Below are 19,427 nucleotides of genomic sequence, written 5' to 3' on the forward strand. Positions count from 1 at the left end.
GTTCAGACTTATGGCAGAGTTTAGTTGTGCTCAATATTTAGCATCCTTTTCCAGAAGTTTCCTTATCAGCCTTCTTAGGCAGAGCTTGTTATGAACATCCCTTTGCATGAAGCTAACAGAGAACCTAGCAAGGAAAGGCTTAGGATAAATTATTGCAAATGATAAGAGAGCCCACAATACAATCTGCAAGAACTGTTTGGCACTGACTGTAATGACAACCAGAAACAGAGCCTAAAAAATCAGCTTACCTGCAATACCACCTTTGTGTCCTGGGGCACAACAGTGACAATGCGCGAACCCCTCTCCACCTTCCGCAGAGTTTCCCCATGAGAGACATGACTGCTGCTCAGACTTGCCTGTAATGCTAAAGACACCACCGGCTAAGCCTTCAGAATCACTGTCATGACAAGCCACTCTTCATTAACTGCAGGTGAAACTACACGTTATCCGAAATAGAAGAGAGCAGTTAACAACCAGCCTCCTTTGCTCTCCCACTCAACCTCAAGACCATTAGCCTTTCTGATGAGCAGCCTGATCCCTTGGACTTGCCCTCTCACGGAGTCTTAACGCTTATCAATTGATTTGGAAAACGCAGGGAAGATTAGGAAGCATCTCTATTTCTCAGCACTACAATCATACCAATGAATGATTCCATTTCTAAGTTAGAAGCAAAGAAAGTAAGCGGAGATCTGTAGAATAGGGAACACACACACACACACACACACACACACACACACACCCCAATGGAACAGAAAAACAAAATGAAGCCAATTTCCTACAAACCACAAGGTGGAGTCCTTCAGATGGTACAGTGGAAGGTGGGCACAGGGAGATTACAAAGGAAGATTATAAAGATGTTACAGCATATTGTCAGCCTGGTATTTACTGGTAACTCAAAAGTAAAATATTAAATTGGTTATATAATAAAATTTCCTGAAAAATTATTTTTTTAACTTAAGAATATTCCGCTAAAGGGAGGACTTCCTCCTCTGGAAGTCTTCGCTAACTAGTGTAGCATGATCTAACTGAGGTGGTGCGATGAGATTAGGGACTAAGCAATTGAACTCAAATGGTTTTCCTCAGGCTAGGACCCTAAGACCAAAAGTCAGTGTAGGTGAAGGACTTGAAAGTCATCAAGATTTCAGAGGAAAACAGGTATTAGAAAGGGACTATTTTCTATTTTATACACTGAAAACTTACTTTTAAATGAAGCATCCCTCAGGCAGAAACACTGGCAGGTATGAGAATGTGTTGTCAACAATAAAAACTCATCATATACTGCAAATGATGTGATATTTGAAGCAACCTACAACGAGGCAAGGGGGAAATTTAGCATTATTACTTGGAAGCAACACTGAAAAGGATCTGGCACCAGACCAAGCCTTTATACCTCACTGTCGTTGATGAAAAAGCGACACCTGTCAGTCAGACCAAGGACACATTCCTGCAAAGAAATAAAACTGAAATTACTAATGGTTCTAACCAAGCTAGTTAAACCTAACTTTTCTATTACACAGTACTACTGCCCTGTGATTTTTACATCTAAGTCTCTGTAATCAGGACAGAATATAGAAACAGAAGATGTGGTTGGTCCCATGCCAGCTGGAGTATGACGCCATCCGATTCAGCTGCAAGCGCTGTCACGTCTGTCTCCTACATGTATCTCAGATATATCACCTCCGCCCCTCACTGCCTCCACTCCAAGTCACTTCCACTCCCATTCCTTTCCGCCCTGCTCTCCACTGGGTGGCCAGAAAAACCTTTTGAACAACAAAGAAAATCACATTACTCTGATGATTAAAAATTATTAATAATTTTCCTAGCTTTATTAAATAATTTTTTAAAAAATTAACCCACCCTCCTTCTTATGGCCCTTCACTAGTTCCAGACACACTGCTTCCATTCATTTCCTGGAATCAACTGAGCTCTTTCCAAGCTTACCATGTATACAGTTCCTTCTCCCTGGAACACTCCCTTTCTCAGGGGAAGAGCTTTCTTTTCTTTCACATGTTAGTATGTACATCACACAGCAAAGAGCTTTCCACCAAAGCAGGTCTCCCCATCTTCCAATTAGCCCCAGCACCTCACTATTGTCTACCATTACACCCTGCTCATTTCCTTCATTCTAAAATCCACAAGAACAAGGGATTAAACAGCTGTTTTGTTTTGTCTGCATCCTACCACCCACCACAATTATAGGCATTTTAATATTTAATGAATGACAACCACTGAATACTTCTTTCAAGATTACATTTCTATTGTCCCCCAAGGGTATTTAATAAAACTAATTTGACTATTCTATACAACGGGGATAAAAATTTGCTAACCGCATTCTTCTATTTTTACATTTTTTAAAATTATATTTTGATTATGCTATTACAGTCGTCCCAATTTTCCCCCTTTGCCTCCCTCCACCCAGCAGCCCCCACTCCCTCAGGCAGTCCCCCCGTCCTTTGTTCATGTCCATGGGTCATGTGTATATTCTTTGGCTTCTCCATTTCCTATATTGTATTACATCCCCATAGCTATTCTGTAACTACCTATTTGTTGTTCTAAATCCCCTCACCTCTCATCCTTTCCACAATACCCCCTTCCCATCTGGCAACCATCAAAATGCTCTCTGTACCCATGATTCTATCTCTGTTCTTCTTCTTTTTTTCAAAAATTGTTTTTCTATTACAGTTGTCCTACTTTTCCCCCCACCCCACCCACCCCTTCTCCCAGAGTCAATCCCCATCCCATTGTCCATGTCCATGGGTCATTTATACTAGTTCCTTGACTGTCTCTGTTCTTGTTTGCTTAGTTTGTTTTTTAGATTCAATTGTTGATATATTTTTGTCATTTTTTGTTCATAGTTTTGATCTTCTTTTTCTTAAATAGGTCCCTTTAATACTTCATGTAATAATGGTTTGATGATGAACTCCTTTAGTTTTTTTCTTGTCTGGGAAGCTCTTTACCTGCCCTTCAATTCTAAATGATATCTTTGCTGGGTAGGGTAGTCTTAGCTATAGGTCCTTGCTTTTAGTGACTTGGAATATTTCTTGCCAGTCCCCTCTAGCCTGCAAAGTTTCTTTTGAGAAATCAGCTAACAGTCTTATGGGAACAAGTTCCTGCTTTTGCCTTGCTGCTTTTAAGATTCTCCCTTTATCTTTAACCTTTAGCATTTTAATTATGATGTGTCTTGGTGTGGTCCTCTTTGGGTCCACATGTTTGGGACTCTTTGTGCTTCCTAGACTTGCTTATCTATTTCCTTCACCAAATTAGGGGCATTTTCATTATTTTTTCAAATAGATTTCCAGTTTCCTGTTCTTTCTCTTCTTCTTCTGGCACCCCTATGATGCAAATGTTGGACCTCTTGAAGTTGTCCCAGAGGCTGCTTACACTATCCTTGGTTTTTTGGATTCTTTTTTCTTGTTCTGATTGGTTGATTTTTGCTTCTTTATCTTCCAAATCACTGATTTGATTCTCAGCTTCATCCACTTTACTGTTGTTTCCCTGTAAATTGTTCTTTATTTCAAATAGTATATCCTTAGTTTCCTTTTTTTTTTTTTTTTTACCAGCCATCTTTTATTAAGTGTTAATTACAATATGAAAGGATTCAGGGGTACTGTGCAAAGATAATGGTCAGGGATACGGAATCCACACTGGGTCCTCTTCAGTGGTACTTGCGCCGGCGCTCATGTTTGAGTTCCTTGTAAGAACGGCAGTAGTTAAAAAGCACATAAGCTACCAGCACCATAGAAATCCCAGCAACACCCCCTTCCTTGACATTGATATACTTGTTGTAATACCGGTAGTAACCTCTTTGAAATGCTCCAGCAATGCCTTTAGGAGTGAAATCCCGCATCAGTATCCAGCTTGGCAGCTCCCCTAGTTTGACATCCATGAGTCTCTTCTCCTTCAATGGTACGACTGACGCCATCTTGGAGTCCGGGGTCTATCCTTAGTTTCTGACTGGATCTTTTTTATGCTATTGAAGTTCTCACTTAGTTCCTTGAGCATCCTTTTAACCAGTGTTTTGCACTCTGCATCTGACAGACTGTTTACCTCCACGCATTTAGTTCTTTTGCTGGAGTTTTGATCTGTTTTTGTTTGGGCCGTGTTTCTTTGTCTCTTCATTTTGGCAGTCTCCCTGTGATTAATTTTACGTATTAGGTGGAGCTGCTATGACAGTTTCTTGGTAGCATGGCCTATTGTAATAGGTGTCCTATAGGGCCTAGTGGCAGCCTCTCCTATTACCCACCGGTGTACTTGAAGTGTGCCCTTTGTGTGAGCTGAGTACACCCTACTTTTGTAGTTGTGCCTTAATTGCTGTTGGCAGGTCATTGGGAGGGATTTACCCAGGCCAGTCAGCTCCAATGACTGGCTGTGACCACTGTCCACCAATCTCAGCCCTCCATGGAGGAATAGCTGTGCAGGGGCAGGGTAGTGGTGCTAGGACATGATCTGTAGCTGTTCATGGGGGGCATAGGCCCTGGGGTTTCCCACGTGATATTGGCCACGGTCAGCCCCACCTGTGTTTTGCCTGGGGCCACCCTGCCTGAGCTATAAGCAATCTGAGATGACTGCTAGTTGTGCTGGGCTTGGAGATTCCCAGGTGAAGCCAAGCTGTGAATCTAAGCTGGCTGCTGCTTGTGCCAGGCCTGGAGCTCAGAGGCCAGCTGTTGCTTGTTTGAGAGGACTTAGGAAGCTGTGAAGCAGGAGCCAAAACCAGCCATTCATATAGAAAAGCAGCTTGGGTGGGCCCATAAGTTGGGTGGGGCAGAGTATCTGGGGATCTCCAAGGTAGGTCAAAAAGTGTTAGCCAGGTTGATACAGTCTCAGATATGGCACCAGCTTGCTGGCTCTGTGGGGGAAGGGTTTAGAAAAGAGACAATGGCCTCTGCTCACCCTGATGCCAGACACTGGTGCCTTTCACACTGCCCTCTGGTGCTGGCGCTCAGAGGGAGTGAGGCTGAGTAGGTGAGTCTATGTGTGGGTTCTTTAAGAGGAACTTCTTGGGGCTCTAGCAGTTTTTTCCACCAACTCAATCCCTGCTAGTTTTTGCAGCCAGAATTTGGAGGGACTTACTTTCCTGGCACTGGAATCCTGGGACTGGAGGCCTGATGTGGGGCTGGGACTCCTCACTCCTGAGATATTCCTCCCAAATTTTTATCCACCACCTGTGGGTGTAGGATCAACCTGTTCTGCCTCTGTGCCCCTCCTACCAGTCTGGATGGATGTGGTTTCTTTAATTCTGTAGTTGTCAGACTTCCATTCCACTCGATTTCTGGAGGTTCTGCATGATGGTTGTTCTATATTTTAGTTGTAACTCTGATATTCTGATATGATTGTCTGAAGATGCAAACTGATTTACTGGAAGTCCACAAGTCATTTTGAATGAAAGGTCTAACAAAATTCAGTAGTTCTCCACTGTGGCTACACATTAGACCCACCTGGGATGCTGTTAAGAACATTATCACCTTCTTCTATTTTTTTAATTTACACCTCTTAGGGAAGAAATCAACTAACTACTGCATGCCAGGCAATCTCTTAACCCCATTTCATAGATGAAGAAGCTGAGGCTCAGACAAATGGGTAACTTCTCATTGTTGCCGTAAGATTTAGTGAGACCCAGGTCCACCTCCAAAGCTCACATTCCTCCTACCTAATGCTATGAGATCCTGGGTCACTGCTTTAACTGGTAAACTTTTCTGCCCTGAGTTCACTTACCTCCCCTCCAACCACGGCCAATTCAGTCTGTGTGCATGGATAAGGAAATTGAACAGGAAATCCAGCTGGGTTCTTCCAAGGTTCAACAGCCAGAGAAGGGGACTCTGCAGGATTGGCAGATGAGGTTTGTAAAAAAACTGTCACAGCAAACTTGCTAAAACACTTAACATGCAATTTGGATTACTTTCCAAATGTATTCAGGAAACTCATTAGGGTGCTCCAGCTGACTGCAAGAGAAAAACAGGTAGAAAATACATGCCAAGTCCAAACTATAGCTTAGGGTTTTCCAGAGGAGTTACAAGCTCTAACAATCAACGTGGCACAGAGAAGATACAAGTCATATTTCCAAGAATTAAATATCCACACAAATCATAAACATGCTTTCCTAACATTTTGATACTCACCCCAAAGGTACTTAAGTATCTGGCCACCAGCCAGCTGTAATGCCACTGACTTAGTCTTGGAATTGCAACACAGGCCGATTATGACCCCATCCACTGTCACAGATGAACTGACAAAAGTCAAAAAAAGGGAGAAAGGGGATGTGAACAGACCATTTTTCTCAAAAGTAGTGACATTTCACCAATTTTGCAAACCAGAAAAAGAAACAAGCAATTTCCTTTTGGTGCTGCTTTGCTTATTTCAATACAATATACACATAATACATATATACACACACACGATCATGAACAACTGCAATCGCAAGCCCAGATAAAGCAATCACCTGTCACATCACACTATTTTCCACAACACAAATAAGCCAGGTGTCTGCACATTGTGAAGACATCACTCCTATCCTGGCAGCAACTCATTAAAACTTACTGAAACTTATAATTTATTGCCTTCATTAGACATGCCTCGTACTAATATTATTTGCTGTCTTAAAATACAAACTGCATTGATAAAGCAGCGCGTCTGTAGGAAAACAGAGCTCTCTCTAGCGCTACAATATTCACTCATAGAAATCTGTAGGTCTTCATTATTGGGAAGAGGGGTATCCGCTATTGCCATTATGGTTTTACCTGAGTCAATGAAAAGAGACCAGACATGCTTTACAGTGGAAGAGGTCATGACAAAAACAAATGCCAACATTTATTCAAAGAGCTTTTAACCAACCTATAAACTTCCCAAAAAGTCCCAACTTTTCTGACTGAGGGTCAATTATCTGTAAGAGAACAGACTCTGGAACTAGACTTGCTGAGACTGGACCGTGGCTTCCCTGTGATCGTAGGCAAGTTACTGGAGTGCTCTGTGCCTTAGCGGTCTCGGCTGTAGATGCTACCAGCACAGAGTCCAAAGAGGTGCTGTGAGAAAGTGAGTTAATATAGCAGAAGCGCTAAGAAGAGCACCTTTTACGAAGCACAAGCGGTAGCAAATGCGAAGTCTTAATTGGTAAGAGCTAACTGCAAGACTTTACAGTTCTCAAAGATATTGATATTTTATATGGACAAAGCAGTCTTTTTTGAGAAATAAAAATCAATGCAACCAAAATACATTTTTAAAGGACTCTTCATTCCCTTTATAGTAAATGAGATGATGGCATCTTACTTTTTCTTCCACAAAGAATTTAAAGTTTTGAAAAGTAGAAACTGGCATAATTTAGGGATATCTAATGGAAACTGTCCTGCTTCTCAAAAGTAAATAAATCCCTAGTTACCTTTTAAGTGCTACACATTAGCTACATCATTTTCTGCAACCAGACACATTCAGAAAAAGCTTTTTAAAAATATAAAGCATTATGAGTCAAAGATCAGGAGTTAATGACTACATCAGAATGTTTTATGTATACAATAATGAGAGGGTCCGAATTTTACAACAACAGTTTTCAGACTTTAACTACATCTTCAATTACAAGTGAAGCTGAAGGTTAATATCAGCGTATGCCTATGGTGCCAGGTTCTGACACTGGAAACCTCAGCATTTCCCAGAGCGGTCCAGACAATGCTATCTACTGCACAACAAGGCTTGCATTACAAAAAACAGCCTTCACTAACTAAAACCTGTGACAAAGACACACTCAGGAATCAAAATGAAACTCAGGGTCAGAAAGCAGTGAAATTTTAGCAAAGAAAAAGAGAGGAGAAAGAAAGAAGGAACTCCTGCCATTTGCAACAACATGGATGGAACTAGAGAGAATTATGCTTAGTGAAATAACCCAGGCAAAGAAAGAAAAATACCATATGATATCACCTAATACAGGAAACTAAAGAACAACACAAACAAAGGAACTAAATAGAACAAAGAGCAGAATAGCAGTCAATAGGGGGGAGGGGAGAGAGAGAGAAGGGGGATAAGTAAGGGAAGGGATTAGTCAAAGAACCCGTATAAAAGACTCATGGACATGGACAACGGGGAGGGATATGATTGCGGGAGAGGGGGTGGGTTGGGTGGGGGAGAGAAATTAGGGGAAAAGGGGACAACTGTAATTGAAAAACCAAAATAAAATTAAAAAAAAAAAAAAGAAAAAGAGAGGAGACTTTCCAGTAGTAAATATACCTTAGTGCCAAATAGAATGTAAAGAGGAGGCCAGATATCAAAATGCAACACATGAAATAGATCTTATAACTGATTTTAATAACTAACAAGGGTGAATAGAGTGGCTGATTCCCATGGGTTAGCAATTACCCTGCTGGAATGTAAGTATGTGCTCAGTTAAAAATCTTAACACAACCTGCCCTAACCGGTGTGGCTCAGTTGGGTGGGCAACATCCTGCAAAGTGAAAGGTCACCACCAGTTCGATTCCTGGTCAGGGTGCGTACGAGAGGCAACCAATTGATGTTTCTCTCTCCCATCGATATTTCTTTCCTTCTCTTTCTCCCTCCCTTCCCCTCTCTCTAGAAACAAATAAATAAAATATTTATTTAAAAGTTTTAAACACATCTTAAAATGATTTGCCTCACCTGCTGGTATTTGTCGTACTTTCACCCCTTCTTGATACATTTTTAACCTATATTTTGACATGATTCAAAGCTAGCCTTAACCTCTTGCTAACTGTGTCTAACAAGGAAGCTATTACCCCTCAGTTTAGCTCACTAAAGACAAAATATGTCCTATGCTCATAAAGACGAAGCATAACTCCATCTAGTAACACATGACATACAGGAAAGTGCTGTAATACCTAACAGTGAGCTGTCCTTGCTCATCATCCGTCTCAGAAGAGGCCACAGTCAGATGGTAAATGACAGACTGTGGGCTGGCCTGACTGTGGCTGATGGCCAGGAAGATGTCTTCTTGGATCCAGGTGAGAAAGCTGAGCTTCAGTGGATTTACTTCTTGATCTTCACTATTCTCAAATTGAATTCTGTTTTAAATATTGAAGAATATCCAAGACAAGAATAAAACTTTTAATACCACTGAGATTTTCCTGAATGAAGGAAGAATAAAGCACTCCGTATACAGTAAACACCTAATTATTTGGAGAGACAGAGCCCTGAAGTGATGTCAAATACTAAAAAATCCAAAGATAACATTTGCCTGGCTCTAAAATGTGTTTTCTACTTAATACTTAATATTGTTTCTTATACTCTGAGAACTTTAGATTTGAAAAGAACACTTCACGAACTGACCACACAAGAAAATCACCTGTCCAGGGTCGACCCCAGACTCATAAACCCCAGAGGTTTTCCACCGTCCCTGCTTAGTAGAACTCAAGCCAAACTGCAGCAGATGTCATACTTGGATCTCAGCAGAATGGGTCCTTTCCTAAGCATCTCACATGGGCTTGAGAGTGAGTTTCCCTGCCTCTCACATCTTCCTTCTACAGCATTTTTACACCAGAGGAGAGTCTCTTTTGCCACCTCAGGCAGGAACTCATAACGGCTACTTCCTGCTGTTGAGCTGAAGCAGCAAACCCTTGGCACATGCTGAAGGAGCTGGGTCACTGGCCTCACCTTCCTTGTCACCCAGCTCTCCAGGACTCATTCTCTCCACTGCATTCAGCCCCACGCAGGAGCATCCCCACCTCGTCCTCACCAATGCTCTGCTGCCCGCCATACCTGAGGTTCCCAATCCCTCTGTCAATGCTAACCTAGCCCTCCTTCTAGAATTAAGTATTCCTGTCCTTCACGAAACCGTCTCTAAATGACTGGAAGCTATCCTCGTGATTCTAAAACATGAAACTATATTCTAAATTGCCTCACACTCTCTGTCCTCCCGTAGTTTCAAGCCTATGAAATAAAACCATCCTTGTCAATGTTCTTTGAACACTATTAAGCATTATATAGGCAGACCCCAAATCATACACAGGTAAGATACATATATATTGTACATTTATGAAATATACTGTATATATTTAAGAAAGTTATTTGTTCTAGTAAATTTATTATTCCTATTAATTTAGAAATAAATTCTCCCAGGAGGCAGAACAGTGCAGTAATTAAGAACATGGGCTCATCAAATAGAATAAGACTCAAATCCTGGGTTTTTACAGCAATGGCATTATCATTAATAATTTGGCTTCTGGGTCATTTTATAATACCTAGTGTTCCTGCGGTATTCAATTACACCCAATCATTTATAATATTATTTCCATGGGAAAATGCACTCTGATTTCCCACCTGAGCACCTCTAAACACAGTACCCAGAGGCGGCAGAGTGGGGGATGAGGCAAAGACCGAGGCTGCGCTTGGTCAGCTGTGTGTTAACAACCCAGACATCCTCGCTGAGGTGAGCGAAAGCAACTCTGCCTGGTCAGCTTCGTCTCCATCTCTCTCCTGTGACTTTTCCCTGGAGAACACCGGGCTGATGGGAGGAGTGGGTTTTAGCCTGGCTATTACCAGGGCTCTCCTGCCACCCATCACCATACACGACATTTGGGATACAAGTGGCTTCCCAACAAGGCTGAAAAACCAGCGCTCATGTTCTCTCTACTGGCTCCACTCAGCAACAGTCAGGTACATTTACTCCTACGAACCAATTACCTGTGTCTCTAATTAAGAACCACCTACCTGTATCTCTTTTCCAGATGAGGTGTCCTAAGGGAAATTTTAAATCCATTTCCACCCACAGCTCCCAGTTTCACTGTAGGATCTGTACTTGGACTATCACCTAGAAAACAAAATTGCAAACACTATCATGGTAAACTACAAACATTTCTCCTGTTACTAAGGCTATGGGGTTCTAGACGTCAAACTACTTTACAAATAAAGCAATCTAGAAAATAATCTCACCCCCTGGCTGCTGCAGCTCAGTGGACTGAGCATCGGCCTGCAAGCCAAGTGTCACTGGTTCGATTCCCAGTCAGGGCACATGACTAGGTTGCACGTCAGGTCCCCAGTTGGGGGCACGTGAGAGGCAACCACGCAGTGATGCTTCCCTCCCTCTCCTTCTCCTTTCCCCTCCCTCTAAAAATAAATAAATAAAAAGATTATGTGAATAGAAAATAATCCCATCTCAATCTCTTCTTAAAACCTCTGCCTGCCTTTCAGGCTTAACCAAAATGTGCTGTCCCGTTCACACAACGTCAGTGACAATCCTCACCTGCCCCAGCAGTACCGGGGGAGGGGCTGCCCTTTCACCCCAGTGCTAGCTCCTCCCACTGCCCCACAACCACCTCTCACCAGCCTCGCATCCTAGATTAAAAGCCATTCTCTTTCCACTCTCATCCGGTTCACCACACAGAGGCCAATACAATCCTCTCAAAACTGAGTCAGAACACCACACTCCTCTGCTCCCACGGGTGGCTCCCTGTCTCACCAGAATGCCAGAGCCTTCAGGGCGACAACAGCTGTTTCCTGTCACCTCTATGACCCCACCCACCACTCTCCCCTCACCTGCTCTGCCGCAGCCACCCTGAACCCTGGCTGTTTCCTACAAACGACCAGCACCTTAGCGGCAACTTCGTCCTCTGCCTGGATGTCCTTACCCCAGGTGTTTGCATGGTTCCCCCTTCAATTCCCGCCTGGCCTCTGCCTAAACGCCACCTGCACAGAAAGGCTTCCTGACCACTTAATGTGCAAAAGCCACCTTCCCCGCGGGCCCTTATCCTCACGCGCTCCCCATACCCCTGCTCACCGAGCAGTGCCCAACGCTGGCATTCAACAGCTCCAGCCTCACGTGGGCTGTGCGCACCAGGGCCATCATCTGAGACCGCTCCGTGTCTGGAAGGCTAATCACTAAACCCCACGTTCTAGTAAAAACTCCCACAACCTTTTTCTAGACTCTTATACCCAGACACTCTACAACGTGCTCTGTAACTTCTCACTGGCTTTCACTCCTGGATCTGCATGACCTTTTTCTTCTTTGCATTTCTAGACAATTGCCTAGTTCAGCTCTCACCATCTCCTGCCTAGACGCTCTGCCACAGCCTCACCGATACGTCTGCCTCCAGGTGCCCACACCCACGGCCCACCCACACACTGACACCTGACAAGTCCTCCACAGGCAGAGCACGCAACCTGCGAGTGGTTAAGTATTAGTACAACGAATGTAGGGTGTTTGCTATAGGGTTTCATTTAGGGGAAATAAAAGTGTTCTAGAATTGACTGTGGTGATGGTTGCAGAATTCCATAAACATATTAAAATAAAACCCATAGAATTGTATACCTTAAATGGGTGAGTGGTATGAATCTAACTATTTTTTTAAGTGAATGTAGGACAAAATATTCTGTACATTGTAAAACGATATACAAACTCAAGTTAGTATCATACGGTAAACACCACAAAAACTTACTCTACATCTGATTTTTAATCTCACAAACCAGCAGTAAGATACCCGAACAGTAGTCCACTATAAAGACAATCACTTTGAAAAGCAGTTAATTTTTGCTTTTTCTGATTTGCCTTAACAATGAACACATTACTATTATTTTTTTAAAGCTATTAAGAAATAAAAAGTCCAAGGAGGGTTGTTACAGCATTTTGTAGAGTATCCAAGTACAGTAAGTCCTCCCTTAACGCTGTCAATAGGTTCTGTGACTTCAAGCATAACGACATATAACGAAATCCATTTTATCCCAGGCTAATTGATATAAACAAGAGCTGAGTTCCTACGGCATCTCGTCAACATTATAACAAAATGACAGGGAATGAAATGAGGGCCCGCTGCAGTATTAGTGTTAGTAGTAGGTTCCTGAATTAACAGATAAGCTGATATGCAAGCAGGGAATTCCAACAGTTAATTTCGACTATTCTCTCCTAGCAGCTACCTAGACTTCTTCTGAGAACTCAGCAGCTATTTGAAAACAAGGTCAGCAGTGCCGTTTGCCAGTACAATCCAAGACGTGACCACAGAGCTCACAACGCAAACGGGTTTTAGGCTTCCCAGTCGACCAGGAAAGCAGCTGGAAACACGGCAGTGGGGCTATGGGAGACAGCTGACCGAGAAGCAAGACATCCTGAGCTGGGGTCCCTGCCCGGTCCTGCTCAGCAAACCGCAAGCCTTCTGGCCATTTGTCCCTTCATCTCTAAAGATGGAAAACTGCACCAGTGACACACCAACCAGGAGGGCTGTGAGAGCAGCTGAAAACACGGGCAAAGGCAATGGAAACTGTAAAACACGTTCAAGATGTAATAACATGCCATCTTATTTCCAGGGCTGAATGTCATTCTTCAAATAACTGACTCTTCAAGTTCAATAAAGCAAAAGGAATAGCTCTCATAATACAGAATAAGACTAAAACCCCAATGAAAAAAAATCCCATTAGCCAATTATTGGGTTGGCCAAAAAGTCTGTTAAATTTTTTCCGTAAAATAAAAACACATTTTTCATTTTCACCAATAACTCTATTGATCTGGATACTTAAGAGTGTGTCGGCTGCCTCCCGTTATTGGCTTCTCGTGGGCAGAGGCCAGGGGTGCTGCTAAACATCTTCCAGTGCATAAGACAGCCCCACAGCAAAGAATTATTTGACCAAAATGTCAATAGTATCAAGAAACTCCACAAACCACTTTTGACAGGTTCAATCAGTCACAGGACCTTCTCCATATGCTGCACAAATCTTTTTGTATTTTAGTTGTGTTTTTACCTTTCATGAAATAATAAAGCATAATATACCTATTTTCTTCCATCTTCAATATTAAAACGGCTGCACAAAACTTCACCAATTTTGGACTTCTGGCCAAGAGGAAGGCTTAGACTGACACGCTCGGTCTCCCTCTACAACTAAAAAGGAATACAACTACCTCAAAACAAAAGATAACCAGAAATTCCAGAAAATAAAACTACATGGAAGCCCAACGTATGAAGTTATAAACCAGCGGTGCTCGTCTAGACGGGTAGAAGGGGCGAAAAATGGTGGTCCTGTCTGTGGTAGCCGCGGGCATAGCATCGCGACAGCAAGAAACGCCAGGGGAGCAATCCCAGCTGCAGTTGACTCCCGGCAGCTCGCAACCCCAACGCTGGGGAAGGCAGCCACCCCACTGCCTTCAACGGTGAGGCCCAGAGGGTGGGGGGACGGATCCCAGTTTCTCAGTGGAGAGGAATGACAGGAATCCATCTTGGACCCCCACGCCCACACAAAGTGCCACAGTGCGGGGGGTGGGGAGGGGAAGGTCACCAATGGCCACCAGTCCCCGGGTAGTGAGGAGTGCATGGGGCTCCGCCCCCTATAGCCCGCCCAGGAAGCAAAGGTAAACAGAAAACTGTCAGGATGAAGCAGACCATGATTGAAATCCCCGTGAAGCAGCTCATCAGGCAGCAGATGAGGGACCTAACCGATCAGCAAATAGGAAATCTTTGAGGCTCAGTTCAGAGCTATAGTCATAAGGTGACTTACAGAATTAACAAAAGATTTGGAACAAGACGGGGAAGGACTGAAAGCTAGTCACACTGAAACGAACGAAAACACATACGAGACAAGTGGTGAGGAAAGGAAAACCAGAGATCAAATCAACAAATCGGAACATAGGGAAGGAACAAACAGTCAACCAGTGCAGAAAGAAGAAACAAAAAGTGAGGAATACAAGAAGAGGCTCAGAAACCTATGGGACAGCTATAAGCGAATGAACATTCGAATTACAGGGTTGCCAGAGGGTGAAGAAGAAGAACTAGGAATAGAAAAATTATGTGAAAAAATAATGAAGCAGAACTTCCCGAACTTGGGGAAGGAAATAGACTTACAGGTCCAGGAAGCACAGAGAGTTCCAAAAAAACCGGACCCAGGGAGAACCACTCCAAGACACATTATAATCAAATTGTCAAAAATTAAAGATAAAGAGAGAATCTTAAAAGCAGCAAGAGAGAAGAAAAGAATCATGTACAAAGGGGTCTCAATAAGACTATCAACTGATTTCTCAAAGGAAATTCTGCAGGCAAGAAGGGACTGGCAAGAAATATTCAAAGTAATGAAAATCAAAAACCTACAGCCACAAATACTCTATCCAGCGAAACTGTCATTCAGAATAGAAGGGCAGAGAAAGTGCTTCCAGGACAAAGTAAAACTGAAGGAGTTCATTAGATCCAAACCACTATTATATGAGGTGTTAAAGGGACTGGTTTAGAAGACAGAGGATCAAAACTATGAACATTAAAAAGAAAACTGTATCACAAGAACCAACAACAGAAGCTAGGGAATCGAAACAAAGGCAAACTAAGTAGGCAACAAGAGTGGAAAAAGAACTATAGGTATGGGGAACATATTGGGGGGAGGTCAGCAGGGAGGGGGATGGGGGAAAAGGAAGGGAGATGGTGCAGGAATTAAGAAGCATAGTAGGAGGGAGTGGAGTAGACAGGAAGAGGTTGAGAAGAACTATGTGAACAACCAACGGACATGGACTAAAAGCAGGGGACAACTGGAGGGAGGGGGGCCACCAGGTGGAGGGGAGCAGAGGGAAAAGAAATTGGGAAAACTGTAACAGCACAATCAATACAACATATTAAAAAAAAAATTCACCAATTTTGATAAGTTGGTTCTAAACTCACTGCTGATGTGACAGCTGTCACAATACAACCTAACAAAATTGTCTCGAATGAAGTTCAAGACAAGTAAGCACAGCTAGAGCCATTGTATGAATAAAACATAACAGAATTATTGGCCAAACCAATAAATGTCATAATGATACAGATACTAATTACAAACTTCCAAATTTTTAGAAACACTAAACTTGCTGTTTAGGGGAGGAACCTGATTCAGAGCATCCGGAAGAGATCTGAACATACCACACTTATACACCGAAATCTGGTTGCTGGCATCGAGGACAGCAAGGTCATTACTCTTCTGAGGATGTACAGAGAACATGACTTGATTCACAGGCTGTGGTAGCAGCAGGCGGTATGTGCACATGGGAGGTGGAACTACACTCTGCCGGAAGACGGTCACCAACACCCTGTCTGCATGTGAGAGAGAAACAGGAGGATTAGACACCCATGGACGTTCAATCTGTAAAATAAGGCATTCGAACAGCGCAGTACCACTAGCTCAAAATGGTAGAAGGACATACACAGCAATTCTTTTAAAATAACTTTTGGTGTTTTTATTATGAATAAGCTTAAATATCGTGTCAGGGAAAAAGGGGAGTATCATGGACTCTGTCTGTATCTGGCTCCTGTCCCCTCCAGACCTGGAGAAGTCCATCTCTGGTCTCGGAGTTTTCAGGTGCCAGGACTAAGACAAAGTCGAGAGGTCAGAGTTCCAGCTTCGGCTTGCAACCAAGCCAGACTAAAGCAAGGGACGCAATATTTTTAAATTCCTTAAAGCACTCCCCTCTGCACAGATCTGGTAATAAGGCAAGTCCTCTATACAGAATACATCATTATTAAATCAGTATTATGACCACATAGAACATGAATTAGTACACCAACTCACGTTACAACCTCAGAAGCAAGTTATTTTTCTTTTTCTTTTTTTAAAAAATTATTTATTTATTCGTTTGTTTGTTTTATTTTATTTTTTAGAGAGAGGGGAAAAGGAGAAAGAGAGGGAGAAACATCACTGTGTGGTTGCCTCTCACTTGCGCCCCCAACTGGGGACCTGACGTGCAACCTAGTCATATGCCCTGACTGGGAATCGAACCAGTGACACTTGGTTCGCAGGCCAACACTCAATCAATCCACTGAGCCACAGCAGCCAGGCAGAAGCAAGTTTTTCTTTATGTTATCAGCAAAACGTAGCCTGCCCATCCAGGTGCTACTGCTCTCCCCAATTTTCTCCCCTTCACCAAAACAAAAACAACAAAACCCCTCAACCTAATTATGAAACACCCAGCCAATCTTCAGAGTAGACAAGAGACTGTGATTCAAACTGAACATACTGGAGAGGTATGTAATCCACAAGTGTTTTATCAGAAAACAGAAAATAAAGCAACACAGGGGGCTGATGCAGGGTCAGTGCAAATCTAAGTCAGGACAAGACAAGGCTGGCACATCCACAGCCTCAACACTCCTGTGTCCCCTCTCCCCAGGGTCAAAATTCTCAGTCTTCAAAGGCCAGATCAGTAAATATATGAAGACCATGGATGCAGCACAACGAGGGGCTGGGGTGGCAGGCAGGTGTGCAGAGGAGGGACCATGGTCCTCAGGAAAGTACATGCCCCACCTATGGGCATTCCCATCCAAACAAAACAACAAGTAAAAATAAACCAAACAACCAACCCGATAAGTAATCCCCATTGTTTTAGTCAAACCATCACGTCTGCAGGCACCGGGCCCAGGGACCCCTTCCAGGCTCTAGACACCTTTCCCGGCTGCTTACTTCCATCGATGACAGCCACATTTGCCATGTCACTTGAACTATCTCCCGAGCTCCGGTCGGTCGTCCAGTGCCAGTCATAGCGGAGGTAGTGCCAGCCCTGACAGAGAACATGCAGCCGGTACGGGGTCACTGGGTCCCACATCAGAGACACAATCCTGCTCTTCCCATAGGCACTGAAGGGCAGACTCTGCTTGAGATACCAGTGGTAGTTTCCGACAGTCCAGAGCTGAACTGCAGGGGGAAATGAAAGGAAGGCCCTCAGAGGTGGGAGGGCCAGACTTCCCACCACTTGCTAGAGGCGGAAGGGGGCAATCTTCTCCTCTTCAGAGGATGGGAGGCTGCTAGGACAAGACAGTATTGTAGTGAGTTATTTTTTTCATAAAGTTTTAGGAAGAAGAAAACTGACAGATTAAAATTATTAAAACACTCAATCCAAAAGTACTGGACTAGCATTGCTATGTTCTATTAAGCTTAAGATGCTTATTTTCTCCCAGGTGCTCTGCATGCAATCATGTGCAAGGCTCTCTGTCCAAGGGAGATCAGCTGTCCAAAGGAGATTAGCAAGCAATTATCTTTTCCAACACTTATTAAAAAGAGTAAGACCTAATCCTGAAGGTTGGGGGAGATGGGGCGATGTTGGTCAAAGGGCACAAACTTTCAGGTAGAAGATGAATAAGTTCCAGGGACCTAATGAACAGCAGGGTGACCTGAGCTAACAATACAGTATTGTGAACTTGAAAGTTGCTATGAGAGTTGATCTTAGATGTTCTTAACATAACGATAAAAATGGTAAGTATGTGAGGAGAACCTCACTGTGGTAAACATTTCACAATATATATACATGTATCAAATCCTACCCTATACACCTTAAACTTACAATGTTATCTATCAAGTATATCTCAATAAAGCTAAAAAAAAACCTAACCGTGTCAAAGCCAATCCCTATTAAACAGATGAAACACATAAATATTTTGATGATAGTAAGAAGTGTATTTTCTTTATACATCTTGCTCACTAATTCGTATCTCACTGATCACGGCAAATCTAACCCAGTTCTCTAACCCAGCTACTGCGATGCTTCTCCCTAACAGTGAGCTGGTAAGTTAGACCCTATGCTCATGCAACACACGCTGAGGAGATCACAGTGCCTGCCCTCAACACCCTGTGGTTCTTGACCCTGGCTGCGTGTGAAAAATCATCTGGGACCCTGCTGAAAAGGAAAAAAATACTGATGGGTAGTCTGCATTCTGATGTAAAGAATCCATTGAGACGAAGCCCGGAAAGGGTTATGCTTTTTTCTTTTTCCTAACGGTGCAGCCAGGGTTGTAAACCACTGGGTCGAATGAATGAATCAATGAGCTTCCTAATAACATCTGAGTAAAATACAAAGTTCCACTGAAGAAAAAGTTTGAAACCCACTTAGAAATTATCAAGCAAGTGAAAAGATTTAATAACAAAAATATTCAGTGCATTACTGCTGATAATGAAAAACTACAAAACTTTACAATGTCTAATAGAATGGGATTTAATAAACTGTGGTACAAATGAATATCACGCAGCAATTTAAAATAATGCAGATGGAGATCTGAAATGCAAATATATCTAATAGTGGAAATGTATATAACAAAACTGCATGTATCATACCTATATAAGTAACGAAAATAAGATCATTACTGTACTGAGATAAACACATAAAATCTGGAAGATGAGAACATTTTAATAGTGATTATTAGTGATGGAATTATGGATTGACTTTTTTCCTCTTCATCTTTATTTTCTAATGGTTTCACCTATTATATAGTCACTAAAAAATACCTATTTACACAATTTAAAAGGTATAGAGAAGGTTCTTAAATCTAATCCAATATCTCTTTCACTTCCCCAGTGTAGTACTGCTTTGGCCAATGTTTTGATTTTCTGTAGCAACACCATGTAAGAAAGTACTGATGACTTGCAATGGTAGATTTTACATGTCAGCTTGGCTAGGCTATGGTGCCAGGTTGTTTGGTTGAACAGTGGTCTAGATGTGGCTGGGAAGGTATTCTGTAGATGTGATTAACACAGACTATCAGTTCTAACTTTAAATA

At 42.7% G+C, this 19,427-nt stretch overlaps 1 protein-coding gene and 1 pseudogene across 1 annotated transcript in view; both read right to left on the reverse strand.

The window, feature by feature from the left end:
• ELP1 (elongator acetyltransferase complex subunit 1) overlaps positions 1 to 19,427 on the reverse strand; it is a 57,665-nt gene that overhangs the window by 23,741 nt on the left and 14,497 nt on the right. Inside the window, exons 11-19 of the mRNA XM_090274528.1 lie at positions 17,341 to 17,571; positions 15,810 to 15,980; positions 10,660 to 10,759; positions 8,832 to 9,014; positions 6,117 to 6,223; positions 5,713 to 5,816; positions 1,391 to 1,444; positions 1,201 to 1,306; positions 249 to 364 (exon numbers count right to left, since the gene is read on the reverse strand). Coding sequence (XP_090130654.1) covers positions 249 to 364; positions 1,201 to 1,306; positions 1,391 to 1,444; positions 5,713 to 5,816; positions 6,117 to 6,223; positions 8,832 to 9,014; positions 10,660 to 10,759; positions 15,810 to 15,980; positions 17,341 to 17,571 — 1,172 coding nt within the window. The remainder of the gene's footprint in view (positions 1 to 248; positions 365 to 1,200; positions 1,307 to 1,390; positions 1,445 to 5,712; positions 5,817 to 6,116; positions 6,224 to 8,831; positions 9,015 to 10,659; positions 10,760 to 15,809; positions 15,981 to 17,340; positions 17,572 to 19,427) is intronic.
• On the reverse strand, positions 3,562 to 3,956 carry LOC150013522 (ATP synthase F(0) complex subunit f, mitochondrial pseudogene; annotated as a pseudogene).

Source organism: Furipterus horrens, unplaced genomic scaffold, assembly GCF_987537825.1.
Source record: "Furipterus horrens unplaced genomic scaffold, mFurHor1.1.pri manual_scaffold_4, whole genome shotgun sequence".
NCBI classification, from domain to species: domain Eukaryota; kingdom Metazoa; phylum Chordata; class Mammalia; order Chiroptera; family Furipteridae; genus Furipterus; species Furipterus horrens.